The sequence below is a fragment of the Corvus hawaiiensis genome, chromosome 7 (assembly GCF_020740725.1).
Source record: "Corvus hawaiiensis isolate bCorHaw1 chromosome 7, bCorHaw1.pri.cur, whole genome shotgun sequence".
Taxonomy (NCBI): domain Eukaryota; kingdom Metazoa; phylum Chordata; class Aves; order Passeriformes; family Corvidae; genus Corvus; species Corvus hawaiiensis.
Window position 1 is genome coordinate 22,266,195 of NC_063219.1, and position 23,278 is coordinate 22,289,472.

Genomic DNA, 23,278 nt, shown 5'->3' on the forward strand with positions numbered 1-23,278 from the left:
AATAGTGTTAATATGATAAACTTCAAAGTTCCCTGCCTAAGTCCTGGAAAACCACAGCTGATTGGATCATTTATTGGTTCTTGTTACCAGGGACAAAATTAACTTCCTAGTTTTTCTCCTCAGAGAGAATTTGTAGGAAACGGGGATGCACTGGCCCTTGCTGCTGAAGACTGAAAGGGGCACTGGTAACCTAATAGGAAGGACAAATGCAGAAAATCTTACAGAATAAAAGAATGCCCTAGGGAGTAAATCATAGACTAGGATAAATTTGTCTCTAAGATAAGACATTACTCGTGTTATTTACTGAACTCCTACACTGTTTGAAAAAATAAAATACTTGTTGCACCTTATGCAGCAAGTGGTTAAAAATAGATTTTCTAAGGAGAGACATATGGCAAAAAACATTGAGCTAAGTACTAAAGAAAAACTAGGCTATTACAGTCATGGTGTATTTGAGACATGTATCTTAAGCTGTCCAGTGATCTCACCAAGCACAATTAATTTAAGGAAGAAAGAAGGTTAGCATTCTAAAACCATCTGAGAATAAAGATAAGAAAATTTGTTTCCATTCAGCTGGTACTCTTGCTGGCTATCAATTTACACCACCTATTTTACCCCAGTTATTAATTGTCATTGTTATTACTCTTATTATTGCACTGTTTCCCTTCTTGTCTCTTCAGCCAACAGTGGTGAACTTCTTGATTCACCCTAACAGGATGAGATATAAACTGACATGTGTTGGGCTTATATTAACACCTGTATTGTGAATGGTCTTGCTCTGCACTCCTAAATCTTGAAGGGAGTTGTTTTCTCATTTGGCATTTTAAAAGACAATTATTTTCACTGTATAAACTGTATTCCATCTTTGTGTTTGCAGAACAAATTCCAAGGCATGATCTTTGATTTTGTAACCAAACAAGTATTTGACATCAGCATCATGATACTCATCTGCCTTAACATGGTCACAATGATGGTAGAAACAGATGATCAGAGTAAAGAAATGGAAACAATTTTATCCCGGATTAACTTGGTGTTCATTGTCCTTTTCACTGGAGAATTTGTCTTGAAATTAATTTCACTTCGCCATTACTACTTCACTATAGGCTGGAATATTTTTGATTTTGTGGTTGTGATTCTCTCCATAGTAGGTAAGAGCAATTCCCTTTCAAGAAAGAACTAGTGGAAGAAATATGAAACATTTGTTTCAAGTATGTTGATACTGAATATGAAATTTTCTTTTTCCTAGATGACTTACATGTTGATTCAGATCTTCATACTATCTAGCATACAATATATGCAATGTTGCATATAAGATTTTTGTCTCTCCCATTAGATTCACTGTCATTTTCCACATCAAAACACATAACGGAACTGTTTGGCACATTAGATTAATGTGTACAAAGAGGAGTGTTTAGTGGTATATGCAAACTAACCACAGATTTACTTTCAGTACTACAACTGAAAATTATGTGAAATGGGTGAGATTTCTTTTTACTTTTGCTAACTCAGATTTGTCAGTTCAAACCTAGTGATTGCCCAAGGTGCAAATGAGTGATACATCTGAGAAAGACTGTGTTGATACAATGTAAATGTGTTAAAGAAATCTCTGATTTTCAGAAATTAAGCCAATGTCGTCCTTCATAAAAGGCAGTGATTATAGGCTCAGCTTCAAGAATTAACTGTATCTAAGACATAAATTTCCCCATCCCAACTGTTTTAAGAACTACCTGTTTAGACAGGCACTACCTACTTGCCACAAGTAGTCTTTATTTTACTTATTTACCTTCTCTAGGATAACATTTCAACATAAGGAAGATGCTTTCACCTTAATAACAGCTTTCAATAAAATGTAATAACTTCTATAATTTTTTGCTATAACATAGAATCCCTATACTGATTATTTTGGAGATAGCAATAAATAAATCTTTCTATAGGTAATTAATTAATTTTAAATTGTATTTTAATTATTCACTTTCTTTTTCTAGGTATGTTCTTAGCTGAGATGATTGAGAAGTACTTCGTATCCCCCACACTATTCAGAGTCATCCGACTTGCCAGAATCGGTCGAATCCTGCGCCTCATTAAAGGCGCTAAGGGAATCCGCACTCTGCTTTTTGCTCTGATGATGTCTCTTCCAGCTTTGTTCAACATTGGGCTGCTGCTCTTCCTGGTCATGTTCATCTATGCCATATTTGGCATGTCCAACTTTGCCTATGTCAAGAGGGAAGTTGGGATTGATGACATGTTCAACTTTGAAACGTTTGGCAACAGCATGATCTGCCTGTTTCAGATCACCACATCCGCGGGCTGGGATGGTTTGCTCGCCCCGATCCTTAACAGTGGGGAGCCGGATTGTGACCCCCATAAAGATCATCCAGGGAGTTCTGTGAAAGGTGACTGTGGCAACCCTTCTGTTGGGATTTTCTTCTTTGTCAGCTACATTATCATATCCTTTCTGGTAGTGGTGAACATGTACATCGCTGTGATTTTGGAGAACTTCAGTGTTGCTACTGAAGAAAGCGCTGAACCCTTGAGTGAGGATGACTTTGAGATGTTCTATGAAGTCTGGGAGAAGTTTGATCCTGATGCAACACAATTCATAGAATATAGTAAATTATCAGATTTTGCAGCTTCATTAGATCCACCTCTTCTCATAGCAAAACCAAACAAAGTCCAGCTTATTGCAATGGATCTGCCCATGGTGAGCGGTGACAGAATTCACTGCCTTGACATCTTGTTTGCTTTCACAAAGCGTGTATTGGGGGAAAGTGGGGAGATGGACGCCCTCAGAATACAGATGGAAGATCGGTTTATGGCAGCCAATCCTTCTAAAGTCTCCTATGAACCAATTACAACCACATTGAAACGAAAACAGGAGGAGGTGTCTGCTGTCATCATTCAGCGTGCTTACAGACGTCACCTTTTAAGGCTAAAAGTTAAACAAGTGTCTAGTCTATATAATAGAAATAAAAACAAAGAGGGAGATGGACACATTATAAAAGAGATAATTATTAATAAACTAAAAGGGAACTCCACTCCAGAAAAAACGGATGAGAGTTCTACAACTTCCCCACCCTCTTATGACAGTGTAACAAAGCCAGACAAAGAAAAATATGAAAAAGATAAAGCAGAAAAGAACTACAAAGGTAAAGACATCAGGGAAAATAAAAAATAATGGTCTAAGAATTTTGTTAATGGGACAACTTGTTTACAGTCTTTGAGAATGAAGCATCAACTGGACTCCTGCAGGAGATTTATGCCAAACTGACAGTTTTTACACATATATGTGTGTGTGTGTGCGTGTGTGTGTGCATATATATATACATTATATATATACTTAAGGTCAGTGCCTATAACAAAACAGTGAACCTCCATCATCAAACTGTGACTCTGTTAATCAGGGTAAAAAACTTGACAAGAGGTTACTGTTTTCACTACAGCTGACACTGCTAAGAATAAGGGAAAAGGTGGCTCCATAGAGAAGACGGAGCATGAAATGAGTGCAAAAGGATACTTTATGTTCCACATCATGTAGAACAGTAATTCTCTTCACTGTTTGTAATGCAACTGCCACATCTGTCATATTTTTACAAAAACTGTATTAGTGTATTTATCATTTTTTAATTCACAGGTTGTTTACTATTATATGTGACTATTTTTGTACTAGGTTTTATGTTGGGGAAAGAGGTATGAGGACCAGGAGTTCTACTATCAGATTCTCTATAAATAACAGATAGAAGTGATTTGCATAGACATGCTGCACTTGTCAATCATGCATAAATAAAAATATGACGTTGCACAAAGCTGAAGATTTTAAGAACTTCCATGTTTCAGGGTTGCTCTTAAATTTGAGGTATTCTAACTACTTGTATGGCTGCATCCAGATTATGAGATTATGCGCATCCAGATTAATGTGCCTGGAGAGTCTCCTCTAATTTACAGGAATCTGCAATGACTTATTTTTATGTGAATCATTAAACATTAACAAGTTCTTGTTTATGTTAAAATATTTACAGCTCAAAAAATATTGTGCGGTTTCTGCACTTGAAAAATAGCTTCACCAAATTATATCTGGGAGTTCCTTTTTTTCTTTTTTTTGAACAGCTCTTACTTTTTTCCTGGAGTATTCTTTGGTTACTGTCTTCTCTCATTATCTCCAACATCCAGTGAATCCATAAAATACCCTTTTCCATGTAAATATTAACAATATACTGTTGTGCATATTTGACCATAGAATTAAATGGCTTTGCCGCATTGAATTGCATCAGATATGTACCACAGTATGGTTAATTTGCAAGAGCTCAACAGGACATGTTGTATCCTATGTCATAGATAGTTAGGAGAGTATCACTGATGCATGTCAATGCTTTTGCTGCTGTACCTTGCTCCTTCCACTGTCCACAGTCTCCACGATAGGAAACCATGTGTCAGTGATGAAGTGAATCAAGTTGTCCAACCAGACCTCATTCTTTCAAATCATCAAGCAATAGTTTGCAGCTATTTATGAGCTTTTTTAGTTTTGCATTTTAAATTTGAAGTGGCTGCTATATGGTGTAGAATCAGACTGTACAGGCCATATTGCAAACTATTAAACCTGTTGACAATGTGGTTACCATATATAAATAATGTAAAGACATACCATTTGGCAACAGTTCTGTATATAAGAAAAGTGTCTTCGAGTTTAGATTGCTGTTTCTTATATTTCTTTCCTCATTCACTTGGCTTATTTTCTAACCACAGTAATTCCAAACTGACATCATCACACTATGAGAAAAAAAGTGAGTATTTGTAGACTATCTTGTTTTAATAATGTATTTACATATATTCCAATGTGAAGTAAATTGTGTAAATCTGGAACCCAGCTTGTTTCCAAATAGTTACAGGACATAGCAAAGAAAGCATTAGGGGAATGTACGAATTTCTAGCACTGTTTGCATCAGAAGTTCCGAGAAAGTCTCATAGTTGATTAAATCATTGCTATCCTGCAGTGTCTGTTTACATAGTCTATTCTTATTCTTTTTTGAATCACAGTGCACTAGGCTTGTACAAATAAAATATTTCCCAAGAAAAAAATGGCACATTTGTATAATTGAGGACATCAGGACATTTTGTGTTTCATACACAAGCTAACATTAAATGTAGAAACTTTCTTTTACAAATGCTTTTGACTTGTAATGTGTTGGTGAAATGCATGCAGGAAATTGTTATCATAAACAACGCAAACAATATTACATATGAGCCAAAAAATAAAGATTTCTTTTTTTTTAATTGTGTTTATTTTGCTTTGTCTCTGACCTTCTGTTGGTTAAAGCAAGATAAAAACTGACTTTGGTGCAAAAGATTGCTTTCTTTTTCCCTAGAGCTAAACACCTTATTCTTCACATTTTAACTTCTACATAAAATAATTATAAAAAAAATCTGAGAACTTTGATCCAACTCCATTTATTTCTACTTCTTTGTTTATCAGCATATTTTCTGGGAATAAAACTGGACACCTACACAATTCTGCCCCAGAATGTCCTCTCAACCCTCAAGAGCCCTTCTCAGCCATAAAGGCACTGCTCAGTACTGCTAAAAAAGCTGTCCATGTTTTATGAGTCTTGAATATGCAAACAAACTCTCCAATAAAGTTTTTTTGTTTGGTCTCATATAACATTCAGCCAAAGGGCTCATTGCAAACAGATAAAAGCTGGTTTTAGTTATGCAGTGATTCTTTTTATTCCAGTAATTCTCAAAAGTAATAAATACCATCTCACTTGATCTCACAAGTAAGGGATAACACTGACACTCAACTGCGCCAAGTAGTGTTCATAACCAAAATATCCGGATGTTAAATGGTAACATGGCTTGACTTAATATGGATGTCATCAAGCTGTTCAAGGGTAGAAAAATTTAGGACATTGAAACACATTATCATATTATTGAATTTAAAATATATTATTATATTTCAAAATTCACAGTAAGTACAATATTCCTGGAGATTTCGCACTGGCTTGTTTTCAGTGTTCCTTAGTCTGTGGATATTATGCCATATTAACCATATTTTGGCTAAATATTAAATAGCTCATATAACCACAAAATAACTGATGGAACACTGTAACACTACAGTCTATTCAAATATCTAATACACTGAGCATCAGCAGCTGCTGCAGCTGTCTCTGAGTTGGACTATCATGCGATAAGGAAGCCATACTTCACAGAATCATAGAAAATGCTGAGTTGAAAGGGACCCACAAGGATCATTGAGTCCAACTCCTGCCCAAGGGCATTGTCCAAATCTCCTTGAACTCTGTCAGGTTTGGTGCTGTGACCACTTCCCTGGTGAGCCTATTCCAGTGCCCAACCACCATCTGGGTGAAGAGCCTTTTTCTAATACCCAACCTAAACCTCCTCTGACATAACTTCCAGCCTTTCCCTTAGGTCCTGTCACTGGTCACCACAGAGAAGAGATCAGTGCTGCCCCTCCTCTTCCCCTCACAAGGAAGTTGTAGACTGCAGTGAGGTCTCCCCTCGGTATCCTCCAGGCTCAACTAAGTGCCCTCAGCCACGCCCCATATGGCTTCTCCACATGGCCCTTCACCATCTTCATTGTCCCCGTTTGGACACTTTCCAATAGCTTCATGTCTTTCTTATATTGCAGTGACCAAAACTGCACATAATATTCAACGTGAGGCTGCCCCAGTGGAGAGCAGAGTTGGACAGTCCCTCCCTTGCCCAGGTGCTGTGCCTAATGGCCCCCAGACACGCTTGGCCCACCTGGCTGCCAGGGCACTGCTGACTCATATTTACAACTTTTTGTTGACCAGGACCCCCAGATCCCTCTCTGCGGCACTGCTCTCCAGCACCTCATCCCCAGTCTGTCTATACATCCAGGGTTGCTCCATCCCAGGTGCAGAATCCAGCACTTTCCCTTGCTGAAATTTATATGGTTGGTGATTGCCCAGTCCTCTATTTTGTTGAGGTCTCTCTGCAGGGCCTTCCTGCCTTCAAGGGAGTCAAGAGGTCCTCCAAGTTTTGTATCTTCTGTGACCTTGCTTAATATCCCTTCCAGTCCTGCATCCAAGTTGTTTATGAAATGTTTAAGAGAACAGGGCGTAAAATGGAGCCCTGTGGAACCCCACTAGTGGAACCCCACTAGTGACAGGTCACCAGCTTTATGTCATCCCATTCATTACAACCCTTTGAACCCAACGCATGAGGCAGTTGTTCACTCATCACATGGTGTGCTTATCTGAACAGCTTTCCCTGCACCAGAAAAATGCCTTACTAAGAACATGCAGATTTGTGTAGCCTGCTCATACCCTTAGATCTTGGAGCTGGTCTCTGGCCCTCTTAGAATACAGGGTTAAAGCTCAAGATATGGCCTTCCCTAGTTGTCTGGGCATCCTTACAAGCACCTGGCCTGTAGGCCTAAATGAGAAAATCCTCTAACTTGTGTTAATGTCAGTATGTACATTCTTGAAGTCAAAGTTACGTACATTATTTATTCCACTGCTCCTCTGACTAACTCATCTAACCTTATAAATGATTCAATTTACTTCCAGAGACTTTTGGAGCTCTTCTGCTTCTTTGGTTCCTGAAATCTAACAATTTCATTTTACTCTTATTTTTTCATATTACCTGTTCAAACCAGCATCTAAAATCTGCAGAACTTTTGCTCTGTGAACAGGTTGGCAAGTGTTCTGATGAGGAATGACAGTTCATCATTCATTTTCCAGAACCTGGAGTCTCTTACAGTACTCTGTAAAAGTAAGGTTATTGTATCCATCTTCATTACCAAGCACAGTATGTGCGAAAACATTGGCAATGCTTTTGGCATGGACCAGCAGAAATGGCTGAGGGTCTTGGTTCAACCAGGTCTGGAAAGAGGCTCACTGCTTTGAGGGAGTTTATGTCCTCCTAATTACCCTTTGCTGCTTCTGTGAACAACTTCTTCCCTCCTACCTATTCCTTTTTACACAGAAATCAGTTGAATTTGTACAATTTAAACCTCACACTACTCCTCTCCTATGCTTCCAATGCATTTGAATGGAAATGCCACTTGAAAGAACTCTTTACATGCTACTAGGCAAGCCAGTAGTGATGGCTATTCCAGTCAAGCATAGTTTTATATTACTGCCATAGTGCGCTTGTAGTCCTTTCCCACTGTTAGTCCTCCTTTGTTTCCAGTCAGCAAAGGAGGATTCCTTATATTATTAGCTCCTAAAATCCTCGCTGTATGACTATACTGACCCATGTCCAGGTGAATTTTCAACATGTCCAACCACAGACAAAATGCCTTCCACTCTGTATTAAACTTCTTATCTGTCACGTATTGCCAAAAAGAGAGCATTAGTAATGCTGACAGTAGAGCCAAGTCACTCTCCTAGTATATTACTTGGTACTTTTCCTTAATGAGTTTTCAGATGAAAAAATTTCCACATGGATGCCTGGAAAGGAGACATATTCCTGTTCAGTACATTACAAATTAATTCATAGGGCAGCACTGCTTAATGCTGTTCCCAAGCAAGTGTTCCCAGAAGTCCCAGTGCCTCACATGAGCTAATGCAGCAGTACTAGCTTGCACAGTCATAAAAGAGTAATGAGCTTGCAGAATTAACTGAAGCTAATTCAGCACTGAAGAAATTTTAACAAAGGAGGAAAGACCAGTGTGTGGTGGAAAAAAACCCCAACCATTTCCTTCAAGTAGGAGCAGACTGGCCACAATAAAGACAAGCAGGACTGCCACTATGGGAAGTTAGGATCCTGAGTAGGCAAATGTATTTATTGTGAAATTCATTATTGCATTAAAGGAAATGGTGAGTACTCAGCACTTCTCAGTCCATTATAAATTGCATACTGTACTTTATTGAAAAAAAAATTAAATCCTTTGGAAGATAAAATCATGATGGGAATTAAAAAATCAGGACAGCCCTTGCCCAGATGGTTCATCACTAGTATATAACTTACACGATACATTATTATTATTGCTACATTAAATGTCAAAATTGTGTGAAGATTTTTATATTTCCGAGCTTAACTCTTTAAGTTCTACTTGTTGTGATTTTCATGTTCATCTCTTTATTTCTTCATCTAGATAGATAAAATGGAAAAAACATAAAGAAATCCGAGCAGGAAAGATTACTGGACTAACAACAAAATCTTACACTTAAAATAAGTTTGTATTATTTTCTACTTTTTTGCCATTATGAAGAATGTTTGGCTATCTAGAAAAAGACAAGGCTTGGAAAAGAGAAATAACACCATGTGAGTGAAGCTCAAAACAACAGAAATAACTATAAGTAGACAAAGCAAATAGGAAGCAGAGTTCATTAGCCACGTGTTCAAATTACTGAGCTAGTTACAATGGATGTTTTCTAAAAGATCATGATTAAATCACGTACAATTTAATAATAAGACAAGATAAGGTAAAGGGGGATGGTGAAGTGCTGTGATCTGTTTCCACTAAACACCACAGAGCAGGGATGTGCTTCATCTTTGTAATGTAACACATACTCTGCACCACTTTACAAATTAAATACTGCACCCTCATAGAAGAAAACATACTGCAACATGAGGCTTGCCTAAGCTAAGAAAATAAATTGCACTGCAGTAGCCTAAGTAAACTGAAGCCAATTACCATCTCTCAGGAGAGAAGACAAATCACATGCATCTCTGCAGCAAGTGCTATGTTTGATGCATATATGAAAAGACATATCATGAACAATTTATAGCAGTAAAGGAGGCATTCATTCCCAAACATTCTACACTTCAAGTACATTTCCTGTATAATAAAAGGCACTTCATGGTTTTTTTCTCATAACCTACATTAAGGGGTAACAGGGAAAACACTATCACCCCTAAAAGTATTCATTGTTTTTATAGGAAACACACATAAAAAATGTAAAAAGCACTTAGCAGACCTTACATAGTATTATTGGTTTTTTACATAACAGGAATTTCAGTATCATAGGGATATTTACTCTTTATTCTAAAACCCCGATAGTCAGTACATGGATCATAAACACTCTGCCTCACCATTTTCCTGATTTAGAAGTGTTTGGTTTGCTTTCAGAAGGCATAGCCCCAGCTACATGCTTACCGCAAAGTACAAGCAAAGTACAGCCTTAATGAGTGAAATGGGTCATCCTAAATCGAAGGGGGTCATGCCATTTTTCCCTCGGTCTAATGCAGTGATATCAAATCCAGCAAACCAAAAGAAGCAGTTTAACATTTCATATAATAGCAGCTATTTTCAAATATAACATGCACAGGTTTTTTAATTATGTCACACAAACACTGTAAGTTGTATTATGAATTTCTTTCCCAGAGATTTGGAACTGATTGACTGAATTGAACAGCGACAAAAATTTACACTTCTTCAAATTTTCCTCTTGTTGCTGTTACAGGGGGATGACAGTGATCGGTCTAATTTTATGACTGCAGGAAGCTCAGTCCTGGTATACACTTCAGAGATCCCAGCTCTGATCTAAGGAAGGAAATTGATTGACCCAGAAAAAAATAACAGATTTTGTCTCTGCAGAATATCAAAGGCCTTATCTTACCTCTTCATGCAAATAAGCAGAGAAAGATCTGAGAAGCATGTAAAAGCATGCAGTGGGAAAGTTGTATAAATTCTCTCTCTCAACTAAGAACTAATAAATGAATTACATAAACACAAAAATATACAGAAGGTGAAAGGGATAGTAGTTTTAATTGGCATAGTCAGATCCTAACATGTGGGACACTTATAATAGGTATTTATTCTTTGGATGGGATTTTGCTACTGCAAGTCCAGGGAACAGCACATTCTTTTCAAACTCTGAAAGCGACAAGAGACAAAAGTGGCAGAGCATATGCTACTTCCATGAATGTGCGCTGCATAGAAAGGATGTTACTAACATCTCCCATCTGCACCAGGCACATCCTTAATTCATGTGTTGCAGAGTCTGTTCAGAAATTAGGACAAGCAATGATTTTTATTTTACTGTTATCTTCACTTCATAATGCAGCATTTTAACCTAGACTCTAATTTACACATGTATTTTCAATTGTATGTTTTAGACATAAAAAGCTATAACTGCTCCATTTAACACACTACTTTTTTTTCCTTTTCTTCTTTGGTAAAAAAATGAGAATAAATTACCTGGTGCACCCAGGTTGTGCAACAGGCAGCAGAAGTATTTCAATTACCTACATCCTCTACTCATGCCCTCTGGGTTCCTCACACACAGCAGAATTTCAAGAGTTCCAAATGGAGATATGAAGCAACACCCTTCTTGCTGCCCATATACATGGAAATACATACTGAGTGCAAATAGCCGTAAGGAGTACTTGGTGTCCATTGGGCAGCCCTGTAGGGGAACTCTCAGTTCCTAGATCCAGAACAATTAGCCTATTTTTGTACTGTGATCTGAGTTCACCACAACTCTGACACTGACACCTTGCATGTCTTCATGATTGTCATGCAAAAACAAGTCCTAAAACTTAGTAGGTAGCTAAAATACAAAGCTCCCTATTGTTTAGTTAATCCCAGAATTGTCCACAGCATGCAACATTTTTAGCTAGGTGATTTATGCTGTTAATGAAACAGGCAGGGCAATTTAATGGCTGAGTAGTAAATTCTCAAAGTGATTTTGTGAGCCTGTATTTCTTGTTCTAACAATTCTATTTCTATTTTACAGACTGTTCATACATACAAAAATATATAAGCTCTTTGTTTTGCTTCAGATAAAAATATGTAACTGACAATGCTGTTTTACTGGCTTAGCTGTTCCCAATTCACATTCTGCAGAATTTGTCTAGCTGAAGCTAGAGATTGTAAATATTTTACAGTAAAACGATATTCCTATATTTTCTAGGTCACTGCTTTTTTCTGTTCCTGAATCATTAGGAACAAACAGCAGAGTGAAGGAAAGGCTTCATCTGAAGATGGAGTACAAAGAAGACCAATTGTTCTCTGCAGCTCACCACTGCTCTCACACTGCTCTACAGCACTGAAAACATACACAGAGCTGCTTCCCTTGGGAAACTAAGATCCAGATAGTAACTCTCATTTAACATGGGGACTTAAACACTTCAAGGAAGTACTAGCTGGAGTCCGTTCTTCCATTTAGCCAAATCGCTCTAATTAATTCCCCATTAAAATCGTAGGGTTTCTTTCCATCTTTACTCTCCCAGAGCTCTATACTTTCCCTCTTTATGTCAGCCTACGTTAATTTGAAACAGGGACATCTTCCTGTTGTCTGTGTACAGCATTCCTGGCTGAACTTTAGGCTGAAAACTCCAGCACTGAATAATATTAATAACACCACAGATAACAAACTCTTTTCCACAACTCATCTTCACTAGATATTATGTGTAGACATACAGAGTGACAGCTGTATGGTCCTTACTATAAAATTTCATTCATGTAAACCACAAAAATTCCCATCTTTCATTTATCTTGTTCTGTACCCTTCAAGACTGTCAGACTCTGACAGTCCTTTACTTTTTTTGAGGTTATGGTAACTCTCTTCTTTACCTCTCAAGTTTCCATGTCCTTACGCAAGCACTTCACTTCCTCCTGTAGCAGAGGTGTTTACCTGTGCTGCTGCAAAGGAGGACTGGAATTGAAACAACAAGCATCCTGCAGCAACTCCAACTCCAGCTGTGATCTTGGCAGATTGCAGAAGTTTAAATGAGGCTGCTCCAGGTCAGGCCATACGAAACCTGTAGAAGGAAAATACTGATAATTCACTAGGTGGCACTTTTATGACCCACTTGAATCTGAAGCCAAAGAAGATGCAATCCCATTTTTCTGCTATGACATCAACAAGGTCAAACCATATTTCATCACTGAAAATGCTGTAAGGCCTCTCTCACAAGCAAAAGTCTGTGTGTCCTAAGTAAAGCTCAACTTCATATTTCTACTTACCTAAATTGCTGGGACATACTGAGGGAAGACTGAGCTGAAGGACTTTTCCTGTTTATTCTCATTAAACATTTCCCACCATATGTGTCTACTTTCTGCTGGTAGAAGTGGTCATAGCCACAGAGCTCTCCCTTCCTATTCAGACCAATGACCTTAAATCACTGCTGTATTAAAATGCTTTCACCTCAGCATATAGGTATACCTTCCCTTCTGAAGTGCCTCACTCGGAAAACCTTTGGTCAATACAATGCAAAAGCTCCGGCAGTCCAACTGCGAGTGTCCTCCTGCCTTTCCAATCCAGTAAAGATTTCAAATGGCAAATGCAAGCAGCCCCTATCTCGCTGTCTGCAGCGATCAATTCTTTCCCATTCCTGCATTTCAGGGAGGACGCATGCACATAATAGAGTAGACAGGGTAGACGTAATCATGTGTAACCCATACAAAAGAACCCACAGCTAGAAGGAGAGTATCTTCATGCCCTTCCCCCCACTTAGGAATTACTATCATCTTACAAGAGCCCTCCCTAAGGGCTGTGTGTAGTCATGGTGACAAGACATCACCACCTGTCTGCCCCTGCAATGGAGGCAATGAGCCAGAATGCAAAGCTTTGTTTTGCTGCTGCTGAATGCATACAGCACATTTCCGACTAGCCTGACTTCAACAGAAACCAAAGAAAATGACAACACTTTTAAAAATATAAAATCTTAAGAAAGTTACAGATTTATTAATAATGGCTTATGAAAATGAATCAATAAAACAAAGTGGCATAAAAATCTTCATAAATTAACATGCTTCTCACTCTTCAAAATGCAATTTTAGTCATAAAATCATAAAAATGGATGCTTTATGACCAAAAGCTGAAAATGTAGACATTACAGAAACAGAATTTAAAATAGGCTGCAACTGTTAACACACATTGCTTTTATTCCAGTGAAAATGCACACATACTATTAAATACTGCTTGCCTGCTGTTAACAATGTCCAGCTTGCAGCATTTTGCCTGTTTTGGTACTGACTCCAAACATCAGCTGACCAAAAATCACAGAGAAACTGGCTAAATTACTAGCACGATACAGCTCAGTGAAGGGAAGCAGTAAACATTATAAATAACGAAACAAGCAGCTGAAATTCATCCCAGCAAAGAAAGGAGACAGCCTAAATAGAATGGGAGCAGAGCATTTCCTCTTCCTTATCCCAGATATCTAGACTGTACTTCAGGTTATGCATACATTAGGCAGCACCTCACAGCTCTCAGATGTGGCTGCATGCCCCTACCTCAGGCTGAGCTTGCACTGGGTAAGACACAGTGGGAGTATCTCCTTTCTCTTATCTTTCCAGCACACTGGGTTTCCCCAGGAAAGAAATGCAGACTGGTAAGGATTTTCAGTGTTCAGCAAGTTCCCTGAAATGGGTGAACTGGAGGGTGAGGATTAAAAAGCAAGCTGCAGAATTCTCTGTTTTGTGGTTTAGATTCACCATCAGAGACAGTACATAAGATTTCTGAGGCTGTACTGTTGAATTGGGCCGGACCTCTGTTTTCCTATAGGGGCAAGAGCCACTACATACTTGGATCTCTTATGGGTCTACTCACATGTGCTGGCTCTTCTCTGGATGGGCTCCAGCACTTCCATGTATTTCTTGGAGAGAGAGAGGCCCAAAACTAAACACAGGATTCCAGGTGTGGCCTCACCAGTGCCCTGTACATGGTGTCAGTCAGAGCCCTGGTCCTGCTGGTCACACTATTGCTGATACAGGTCAGGATGGCACTGGCCTTCTTGGCCACCTGGGCACACACTGGCTCAAGTTCAGCTGCTGTCAACCAATACACCCCAGGTCCTTTTCGGCCTGAAAAGCTTTCCAGTCACTCTGTCCCAAAAGCCTATGGCACTGCCTGGAGTTTTTCTGCCCCAAGTTGCAGGACCTGGCTCCTTCCCTTGCTGAACCTCAGGCAATCGGCCTTGGCCCATCAATCCAGCCTGCCCAGATCCCTCTGCAGACCCTTCCTGCTCTCAAGTAGATCAACACTCCCATCCAACTTGGTGTCATCTGCAAGCTGACTGAGGATGCACTTGATCCCTTTGCTCAGATCATCAAAAAAGATATTGAACAGTATTGGTGCCAGTGCTGAGCCCTGGACTGAACTCCATTCCCCACCACTCTCTGGGCCCAGCCACCCAGCCAGTTTTTTACCCAGAGAAAAGTACACACATCCAAGTCAGGAGCAGCCAGATTCTCCAGGAGAATGAGGTGGAAAACAGTGTCAAAGGCTTCAGTAATCCCTAGGTAGATGACATCCTCAGCTTTCCCCTCCTCCACTGAGACACCTTGTCATAGGTGGACATTACATCAGATGTTCTTGCATCATTTACTACATCATTTGTAAACAGCAAACATTTTATCTTTCAAGTGGTTAGCAGAAAGGCATCGTTTTGATATATTCAGGAGAAATTAAGAGTGCTTCAGTGCTCTCAGATACTAATTGGTTCCATTTTGTCTAATCCTTACAACTAACAAAGGCGAGGTGCTCATGCACTCTGCCCGTAGTCACTCTCCTTCCAACGTATACCCACTTAACAGGCAGACAAAGGCTTTCTGGCATCAATAAACATAAAATCTTCATGTCTAAAACCAATATTCAAATGCTAAAGGTCACATGTGCTAATCTGCCATCTTGTGGGTATATATCACAACACACTTTTTTATTATCAACCATACAATTTATTACAGACAAATTAGCATCTTGTATTTGTATATAAACTACCAAAAGGTTTCTAAATGAAAAATGTGAGACACAAATACAACCTACCATCTGGTAAATAAGACATACACAATGAGTATTGTAAGTCCTAAAGAAGTAACCACAGAGGAATATTACCCAAGTTACAATAGTAATTCTAGTTGGACAGACACTCTAGGCTGGAAACTTGGTTACCTTGAAATAAATTATAGTTGTGAAAAACAGTTATAAATTATGAGTTAACTACATAACAAATTAGTGTAATTTTAAAAACAATTTTTATAAGAAAAAGAAATAAAAGTCAGACTCTTTTCCAAACAGGGAGAAAGATCAGTCGTGAGGTGCTGAATAAAAACTTCATTACTGCCTTGGCTGCCAGTTAAATTGTACGTGGCATAGAGAAAGTGCCAATCTAAAGGTAAAGTCCAAATGGCATCTGCAATGGTACAAACATCAAAAGGGTTTCCCCACAGATACATAAAACTTGCCAGAAAATTATGACCATCACAGAAAAAAAAATCTTAAATGTGCTTAAATACTGCTCTAAAATGCAAACAGCTCTTCTTTCTATTCTGTGTGGAATTTTGTTACATTAATACACAAAAATATAATAAAATTATATTAGTTTAATTGGTGATTAACTTCAACAGTGTCATGAAACATTGGTCCCTGGCAGAAACTCCCAAACTTCTATCACCCTTCATGTCCTTTATTTGTTCTTACTCTAATGAAAATCTCTCTCTAGTCATGAAGTATGGAAACTCTTTATAAAATTAACAGTAAAATATTGATTCTATTTTAGATACAGGTAATTTATTTCAGTGTATTCCATTAAGACACTTTTCCTCACCTCTGATGATAATGACTATTTGCAAAGCTGTAAGACTGAGGTGCTTTCCTAGGAATATTCCTACTAGAAAGAAGTAATACACTAGTATGGAGACATCACCTGTCTAATACATTTTGCTTTTTGAACAATTAGAAATCAAAACTCTGGTTATGTCTTAGCAAAAGGTAATTTGGGTGCTTCAATAAAAACAATTAAATGGACTCAAAGGAGGCGCAAATAGCATTTTAAACCATCATTCTTAGAGCCATGATGTGTGTCACTTGTGTAAGTATTGTGGAAGAGATTCATATTTTTCTTCAGCAGTATCGAGAATTTAGCTTCCTTCTTGGAAGAGAAACCTGGAATCTTTATGGACTAGCTAAAGCAAAATAGCCAGCTTCACTTAAGAAAATGAGAAAAAGTCTGAAGAAATAGCAATAGAAAGTATGGCTCAATAGCTTATCATGTGCCTCCAAAATGCTTTTCAAGAGGAAAAAAAAAAATTTCTAATGAACATCTGGGATATATTTTCAGACTGAGAAAAAAGTCTACAGAGCTTTTGCTTGTTTACCCAGACAAAGATAAAAATCCTAGCAGCAGATATGAAAGCATTGCAAACATATTACTGTTTTGAGTCCTTGAATGAATCTGCCTAGGTGCAAAGCTATGTCACAGGGAGAGCAAGATCAGCAGAAGACCTTTCTTGGGTCACCTTTTACCTCCAGTGTAGCTGATTTGGAGGAGATGTTGCGGGGGCAATTAGTAAATATAGTAATATTCTTGGTTTAATGATGACATTAAAAATATTCATGGAAGACTAGCTTGGTAGCCTGGTGAGTCAAAATTTTGCCTTCCCCATGCAAAAAATTATTATACCTACCAGCTCAAAGATAAAAATACCTTCTTCCACTTTTATAAAGTACTATAGCAGATACACAAATTCAAGTATGACACAGGTTTAGCTAAGAAAAATCTATATTTATATCCATATATTATATTTATTTCTACAATCCACCTGAACTGTTTCTGCTACTTTATGAGTGTTGTCTCAGTTACATCATGGGGCATTGATTAATCTCAGTGAAATGTATCATCAGAAATGGAAGCCTGCAACAAAATTAAGACACGGATTTTGATCTACTAGTCTTTCAGGGGAGTTACTGCCAAGTTTTTGGTTCAGTTCACTTTAAGTATTGTTTCCAAATCCAAATTCTAGATATGGGACATGGTTTTGAATTAAAATTCTTACTACAATCCTGTACCAGTCATAGCCTCCTAACCGGTGTTGTTGTGATATCTGAATACAATTATATTCTAAAAAGGCTTCACACAATGACAGTATCACATGAAATAAATTTCTACAGTTATCTGTGACTTTGCCTTTTCTCATTATGTGCATGTATTATGTATACATAAAGAAAGTGCAGTTCAGAAAATTTCCTAAAGAAAGATGCAGCAGTATTACACAAAGGTGACAAAGCAAACAAAAGAAATCATGCTTCACTAACTTGATTGCCTCATACAATGACAACCAACTGGATAGACAAGGAGAGAGCAGTGGATGTTGTCTACCTAGACTTCAGCAAGGCTTTTGACACTATCCCCCATAGTGGGATAGTGTCTTTCTAGGCAAGCTCAGAAAGTGCAGGCTGGACAAGTGGATGGTGAGGTGGATTAAGAACTGGCTGAATGGCAGGTCTCAAAGGGTTGTGATCAGTGGCACAGAACCTACATGTCTAAACAGTCTCTAAAGCAAGTCAACTGTTGTAAGAGGACAAGTACCATCAAGATATCTCCCCCAGAGCAGTAAAGAGGAAAAAACAATCCAAAATAAAACCTCCCAGGAAACAAAAAATCACAGCTTATTCAACAGTCTTGTATTTTCCTTGCAATAAATTAATACACAATACATGAAAAGTAGCTTCAGAGGAACTTGAACAACTATAAGCACTCTCTGAAGAAAATGCCTTTAAAATTGCACTAAAATAATAGTCTTGCTTCAGTGCTGCGCACACAAATTACATTTGCTTGGATTGCAAATTGGACAAACTTAAGTAAATCGTTCACTAAATTTTGTGGTTTGGTTTGTTTCTCTTCCCTTCCAAATTCAAATTCAAGAAACAGAACTTGAAGATCAAGCTAGGTTATTTCTGGTTTTTCTACTGGTGCTGACCGAAACACGTTCTTGTTCCACAAACTACAATTTACCTATTACTATCCCCAAGTAAATGATCATCTTGGCACCTCTATTCCTTGTTTATATCCTCTCTCCGTGCTTCTCTCCATAGCATCACCTATTTCCTTTCTCATATTATCTGAGACCAATTATTCTCCATGGTATTTAATTTTGAAGTTTGTTGTTCTCTTTCAGATCCATAAAAGGGGCTTCTGTGACCAAATGCCACTTTTCCAACTGTATTAATTGTTCCAAGACAACATATCACCTGTACCTGCAATTCCAATCTAGCTTCTGACAAGACACAGGAGCCAGTATGATCAAAAATATCTGTGTAGTTGTTTTAATAATTCTGAATGAGATGAGATGAGATGAGATGAGATGAGATGAGATGAGATGAGATGAGAGGAGATGAAGAGATCTTATACAATTACTTTACGGCATTAGTACTGACTGCACTGCATAACTTCTTGAGTGATGCAACTGAAATCTGTGCATAAATGAATAAAATCAATCATGGGTTAGACTTCAATGAAATGCTAGCAAGGGTTAAATTCTGCTTTAATCCTTGGACAGTTATTTGGCTGCTATTGAATGTGCTCTTAAATGTGCCTCAAGCTTTTCTTTATAATATGTTTTGATCTGTTAAGCAGTGATGAATAAAATAACTAGGAAATGTTATTTCTTCCCTCATGGTGAAGTAGGGGAAAGAAGGCAGTGTAAGATTCAGGATTCGCAGCAGACCACGTAGTGAAGTCAAAGAATCCAGTGCACAAAGAAAAGTGAAAGCAGTGGCATCAACACTGATAATTATTTACTTACTACAGTATTATTCACATTGAAACATGGACAATTTCAGATGAAAACAGGATCCTTTCCAGTTTTCAGTTATTTAGCTTTAAAGGAGATAGCTATTTGTCATCAAGAAAAGGTTTTGTTAAAAACCCATTCATCTGGTGAAAAATAGAACTCTATCAACCTAGCCTAGCTGTTTTTGCAAATTTCATCTCAAATAATAAAATAAATTTTCTAAGTGAGCAATGCTCGAAACAAAAAAGTCAACTTTCTCCATTTCCTCTTCTACCACTCCACTGAGTTTAAAATTCTACTGTTTTGAGTAAACCCCACACACTATCAGAAAGTAATGGAATAAAAAAGAAACACAAATAGTACAAGATCATCTATTTACATATATTCATGTGTCTAAAGTAGAAGAAGACAGGAAGATATGAAGCAGAACAGGAGGAAGCAGGGAAATGGAGAGAGCCTTTCACGTGGGCAATATACTCAACCTACCAAGCATTACTATAAGATTCCAGGATATCTATTCTGATCCTATTTCTGAGTAATAAAAAGTTGACATAAATAAAAAATACAAAAATTACAAAAGAAAGGTATGTCCCGGAGACAAACACTCAGGCTCTTGAGTTGGTATTAATATGGAGTGTAGCATGAACCTTCTTCTCATTTACAGAATCGGAGATAGATAATATAGAAGAGTTAAGACTAATAAAACATTAACAATTTTCTCTCAGTTCTCATATAGCTTTGTGTTATTTATTCTGAACAAGACTGGATATTAGTAGGGGTAAATGAAGCTCTGTTCTTGTGCTCTTTGCCAAGATGACATAAAAATCTCTGAAATCCAATACAATTTTCTTAATATCTTTGCTATTACTACCATAAAATGGTAAGAGATTCCCAGAAAGAAAACAAAACCCAGCTGCGTGTAGGTCTTCATTAGGAAACCAGGCTGCACTTTAACTCACTAGAATCAATTCACTGATGATGCTGGCTATGAACAGGCAGAACAGATAAGAAAGAACAAAATTTTCAAAACTCTCACTATGCCTTTGTGTTTACCCTAGTTTACCATTTGTGATTCTGAAATTTTTTACTCTCTCTCAGTAAGTGTCAGCTTAAATCTAAAAATCATTACAAACTACTTACAAACTTCTGCTGCAACACTAAAAACCTTTTTCATGTGTAGTTGTGACATCAGCTTTTTACCACTTACCCTCTACTTCTGATTTATGGTCAAATATAAGATTTTGCAGTGAAGACAAAAACTGTTGGCCTGTTTACGCATCACTTTAGCAAACTGAATGGCTGATGGCATATGGTCTGATTAACATGAGGTGACAGAAGGAAGGATCCTTAAATCACCACGTTCTAAATTAATTTCATGGCTAAAAAGATGGCTTTGTAATGGCCATGTATGATTATGTGGTTTTGCACAACCCTGTTCTCTTTGTGGTGATCTGTGTAAAGGTACCCCACAAATGAGATCAAACTATGGAAAGTAATGGATCAATGCTGGTTAAATACCAGTGTTTGAGTCCATGGCTTACATTTTTAGTGAAGAGTCTCCTTAAAAATTAACTATCATATTCTGGATGAATAAAGTAAACTCAATTAAGCAAAAACCAGAATTACAATAGGTCAATAACTAATAAAAAATAATGGTTAGTTCATGGAAACTTGCAATAAGGATACTCCAAAACTCTTATTGACTTGCCTAATCCTAGGAAAATCCTTCTAATGTGTTTTTATAGACCATCACTCTGCAGCAGTAAGCAGAGTTTGTGCATAAACAAGATGACCTAGTTTTCAACATCTGCAAGTCTTAGCTTGAAGCTTGTTTGTTACTTGAAAAGGCAATTAAAATTTAAACAAGTGTGAAAGAACAAACTCTTATTTTCCTTGAATTTCTGTGAAAAAACCCAGTTACACATTAACTAATATTTAATACAAAGCCACATCGGAACTCAAAATAACAGCAGATAATTAGCATTCATATTTTTTAGAATAAAACAAATCACAGACAGATACTAAAACATGCACAGAAATATACAAGAACAGTAGGTGTAAACAATTCAGGAGATAAGGTTGGTCAGCTCCTTTCAAATTACAAACCATGTACAGAAAGCGTAATTTCACAGGATATTCTTCAAGTAAGAAATGACCCGTGAGTTGATGAACTAAGTGACCTATGTATTATTGTGTGGAATTCAAGACACTCATCTTGCAACAAACACTCCACGTGAAAGGTGACTTTCAAACATCAGTATTTACAGAGACAAACTCATTACTGTTTTCCTCTGATAGCAATCTTTTTTTATTGCATTTGCATCTTTTACTATTTGACTATGCTTTTCATGATGGATTTACTGTTATTTATTGAACTAGTTGCTTATTACAAGCAGAAAGGTGATACAGAGCAAAATAATTTCCAAAGAGCTTGCAAACCAAACACAGGAAAACACAGGAAAAAGGACCGAAGGACCAAAGAGCATTACACTTGCCCAAGGACCACAGGGCATTACAACATCCATTTAAAAGGAAGCTAAAAACCCAAGTAATTTATACTCCTTCGTGTCCTGAAAAATGTTCTGGAAGACAAAGGTGCAAGAACTTCATATATTTTATTAAAAAAAACTATACTGAGTAAACTTAGGTCCATCCCTGCCACTGCTCCAAAGGATGGCTTTCTAGTCAAAGCACAAATGCTGAAGTAAACAGGACTGTATCCAGGTACCAGCTCCTCTGCAGGACTTCACACTTTTGGCTTAGACTGTTATTTATTTCCTTTACTTCCATCTGTGTTCAGAGTCCAAATGTATGTGTTACACAAATACATATAACATCTACATAAACAAGTGTTCTAGACTTTCCCCATGGAAAGTCTACTTGTTCTATGTAAGGCATATAAACTATTTTCATGACAAAATGTGGCATTCTACAGACAAGCGCACAATACTATAAACACAACATTTCTGCTTCCACAGACTATAGCATTCATAAAAGGAATAACTGGTAAAGATGAAGGATGGGAAATAGGGTAGTCCCAGGACACTAATCCACTTTTAAAATTAAGTATGTATTGCCATTCTTTGTGAATGTACATTTAAAACGCAAATATTATTCAAAAGTACAAATGCATTATCTGATTACATAAATATCTGACCTTGATGCATTAACGGAATGTAGAAGAATAGGTTGCCATTAGCACAGAAATATTAGTTTTTCTTTACTATACATCTATGTACTTTCTGCTCCTTATATTTATCTTACTTCAGTATTTATATTGTATCAATTTTTCTTTTTTTTTAAATTATCACTTACTTAGACCTTTTCTTCTTATTAATACAAAGTATTTTCAAAGCTTGAAAGACACCAGACATGTAAATATATGCTGTTACTTTGATACTGATCCTGAGTAAAATCACAGAACAGAAAATAAAGACTGCAATCAGTTTAGAACTGGAGATGGTAAAATAACTGAGCAGCATTGAAACAGCATAAGGAGAACTAAGTCTTGCCAAACATCACTTTTCTCTGAATAGAGGTTTATTTGATCAAAGTAACTGTGTTGACATCAAATGCCTTGCAGAGTCTTCTAATAGGCTTATATGACATTCTGAGATACAGAAAGAAAAAAATCAGTAACATATAAAATACAGGTATCCAAAGGTAAATGTAAATGAGATGCTCCTAATACAAGGGAGCATTCCATGCAGATCCTATGTAGCTGTTTTGGCCAACAGTAACATAGATGTATTTATCATAGCCTGGAACATGGTCCTGCATCACATTCTGGCATACTCACTCAAGAAGAAAAGAGAAATTGAAAAAGTGAAAGTT

At 37.4% G+C, this 23,278-nt stretch overlaps 1 protein-coding gene and 1 long non-coding RNA gene across 6 annotated transcripts in view; one reads left to right on the forward strand and one right to left on the reverse strand.

The window, feature by feature from the left end:
• Positions 1-5,268, forward strand: part of LOC125328475 (sodium channel protein type 2 subunit alpha-like) — a 70,622-nt gene extending 65,354 nt beyond the window's left edge. For all 5 annotated transcript variants that reach the window (XM_048309210.1, XM_048309209.1, XM_048309211.1 and 2 more), the window contains 2 exons: positions 878-1,148; positions 1,986-5,268. In XM_048309210.1, coding sequence (XP_048165167.1) covers positions 878-1,148; positions 1,986-3,175 — 1,461 coding nt within the window. In that variant the 3' untranslated portion in view covers positions 3,176-5,268. The remainder of the gene's footprint in view (positions 1-877; positions 1,149-1,985) is intronic.
• Positions 5,269-8,882: 3,614 nt separating this feature from the next.
• LOC125328718 lies at positions 8,883-13,321 on the reverse strand. The gene is made up of 3 exons (XR_007204816.1): positions 13,095-13,321; positions 12,503-12,690; positions 8,883-10,468 (listed from the first exon to the last, which is right to left on the reverse strand). It is a non-coding gene; the product is annotated as an uncharacterized LOC125328718 (long non-coding RNA).
• Between the last annotated feature and the right edge of the window lie 9,957 nt (positions 13,322-23,278).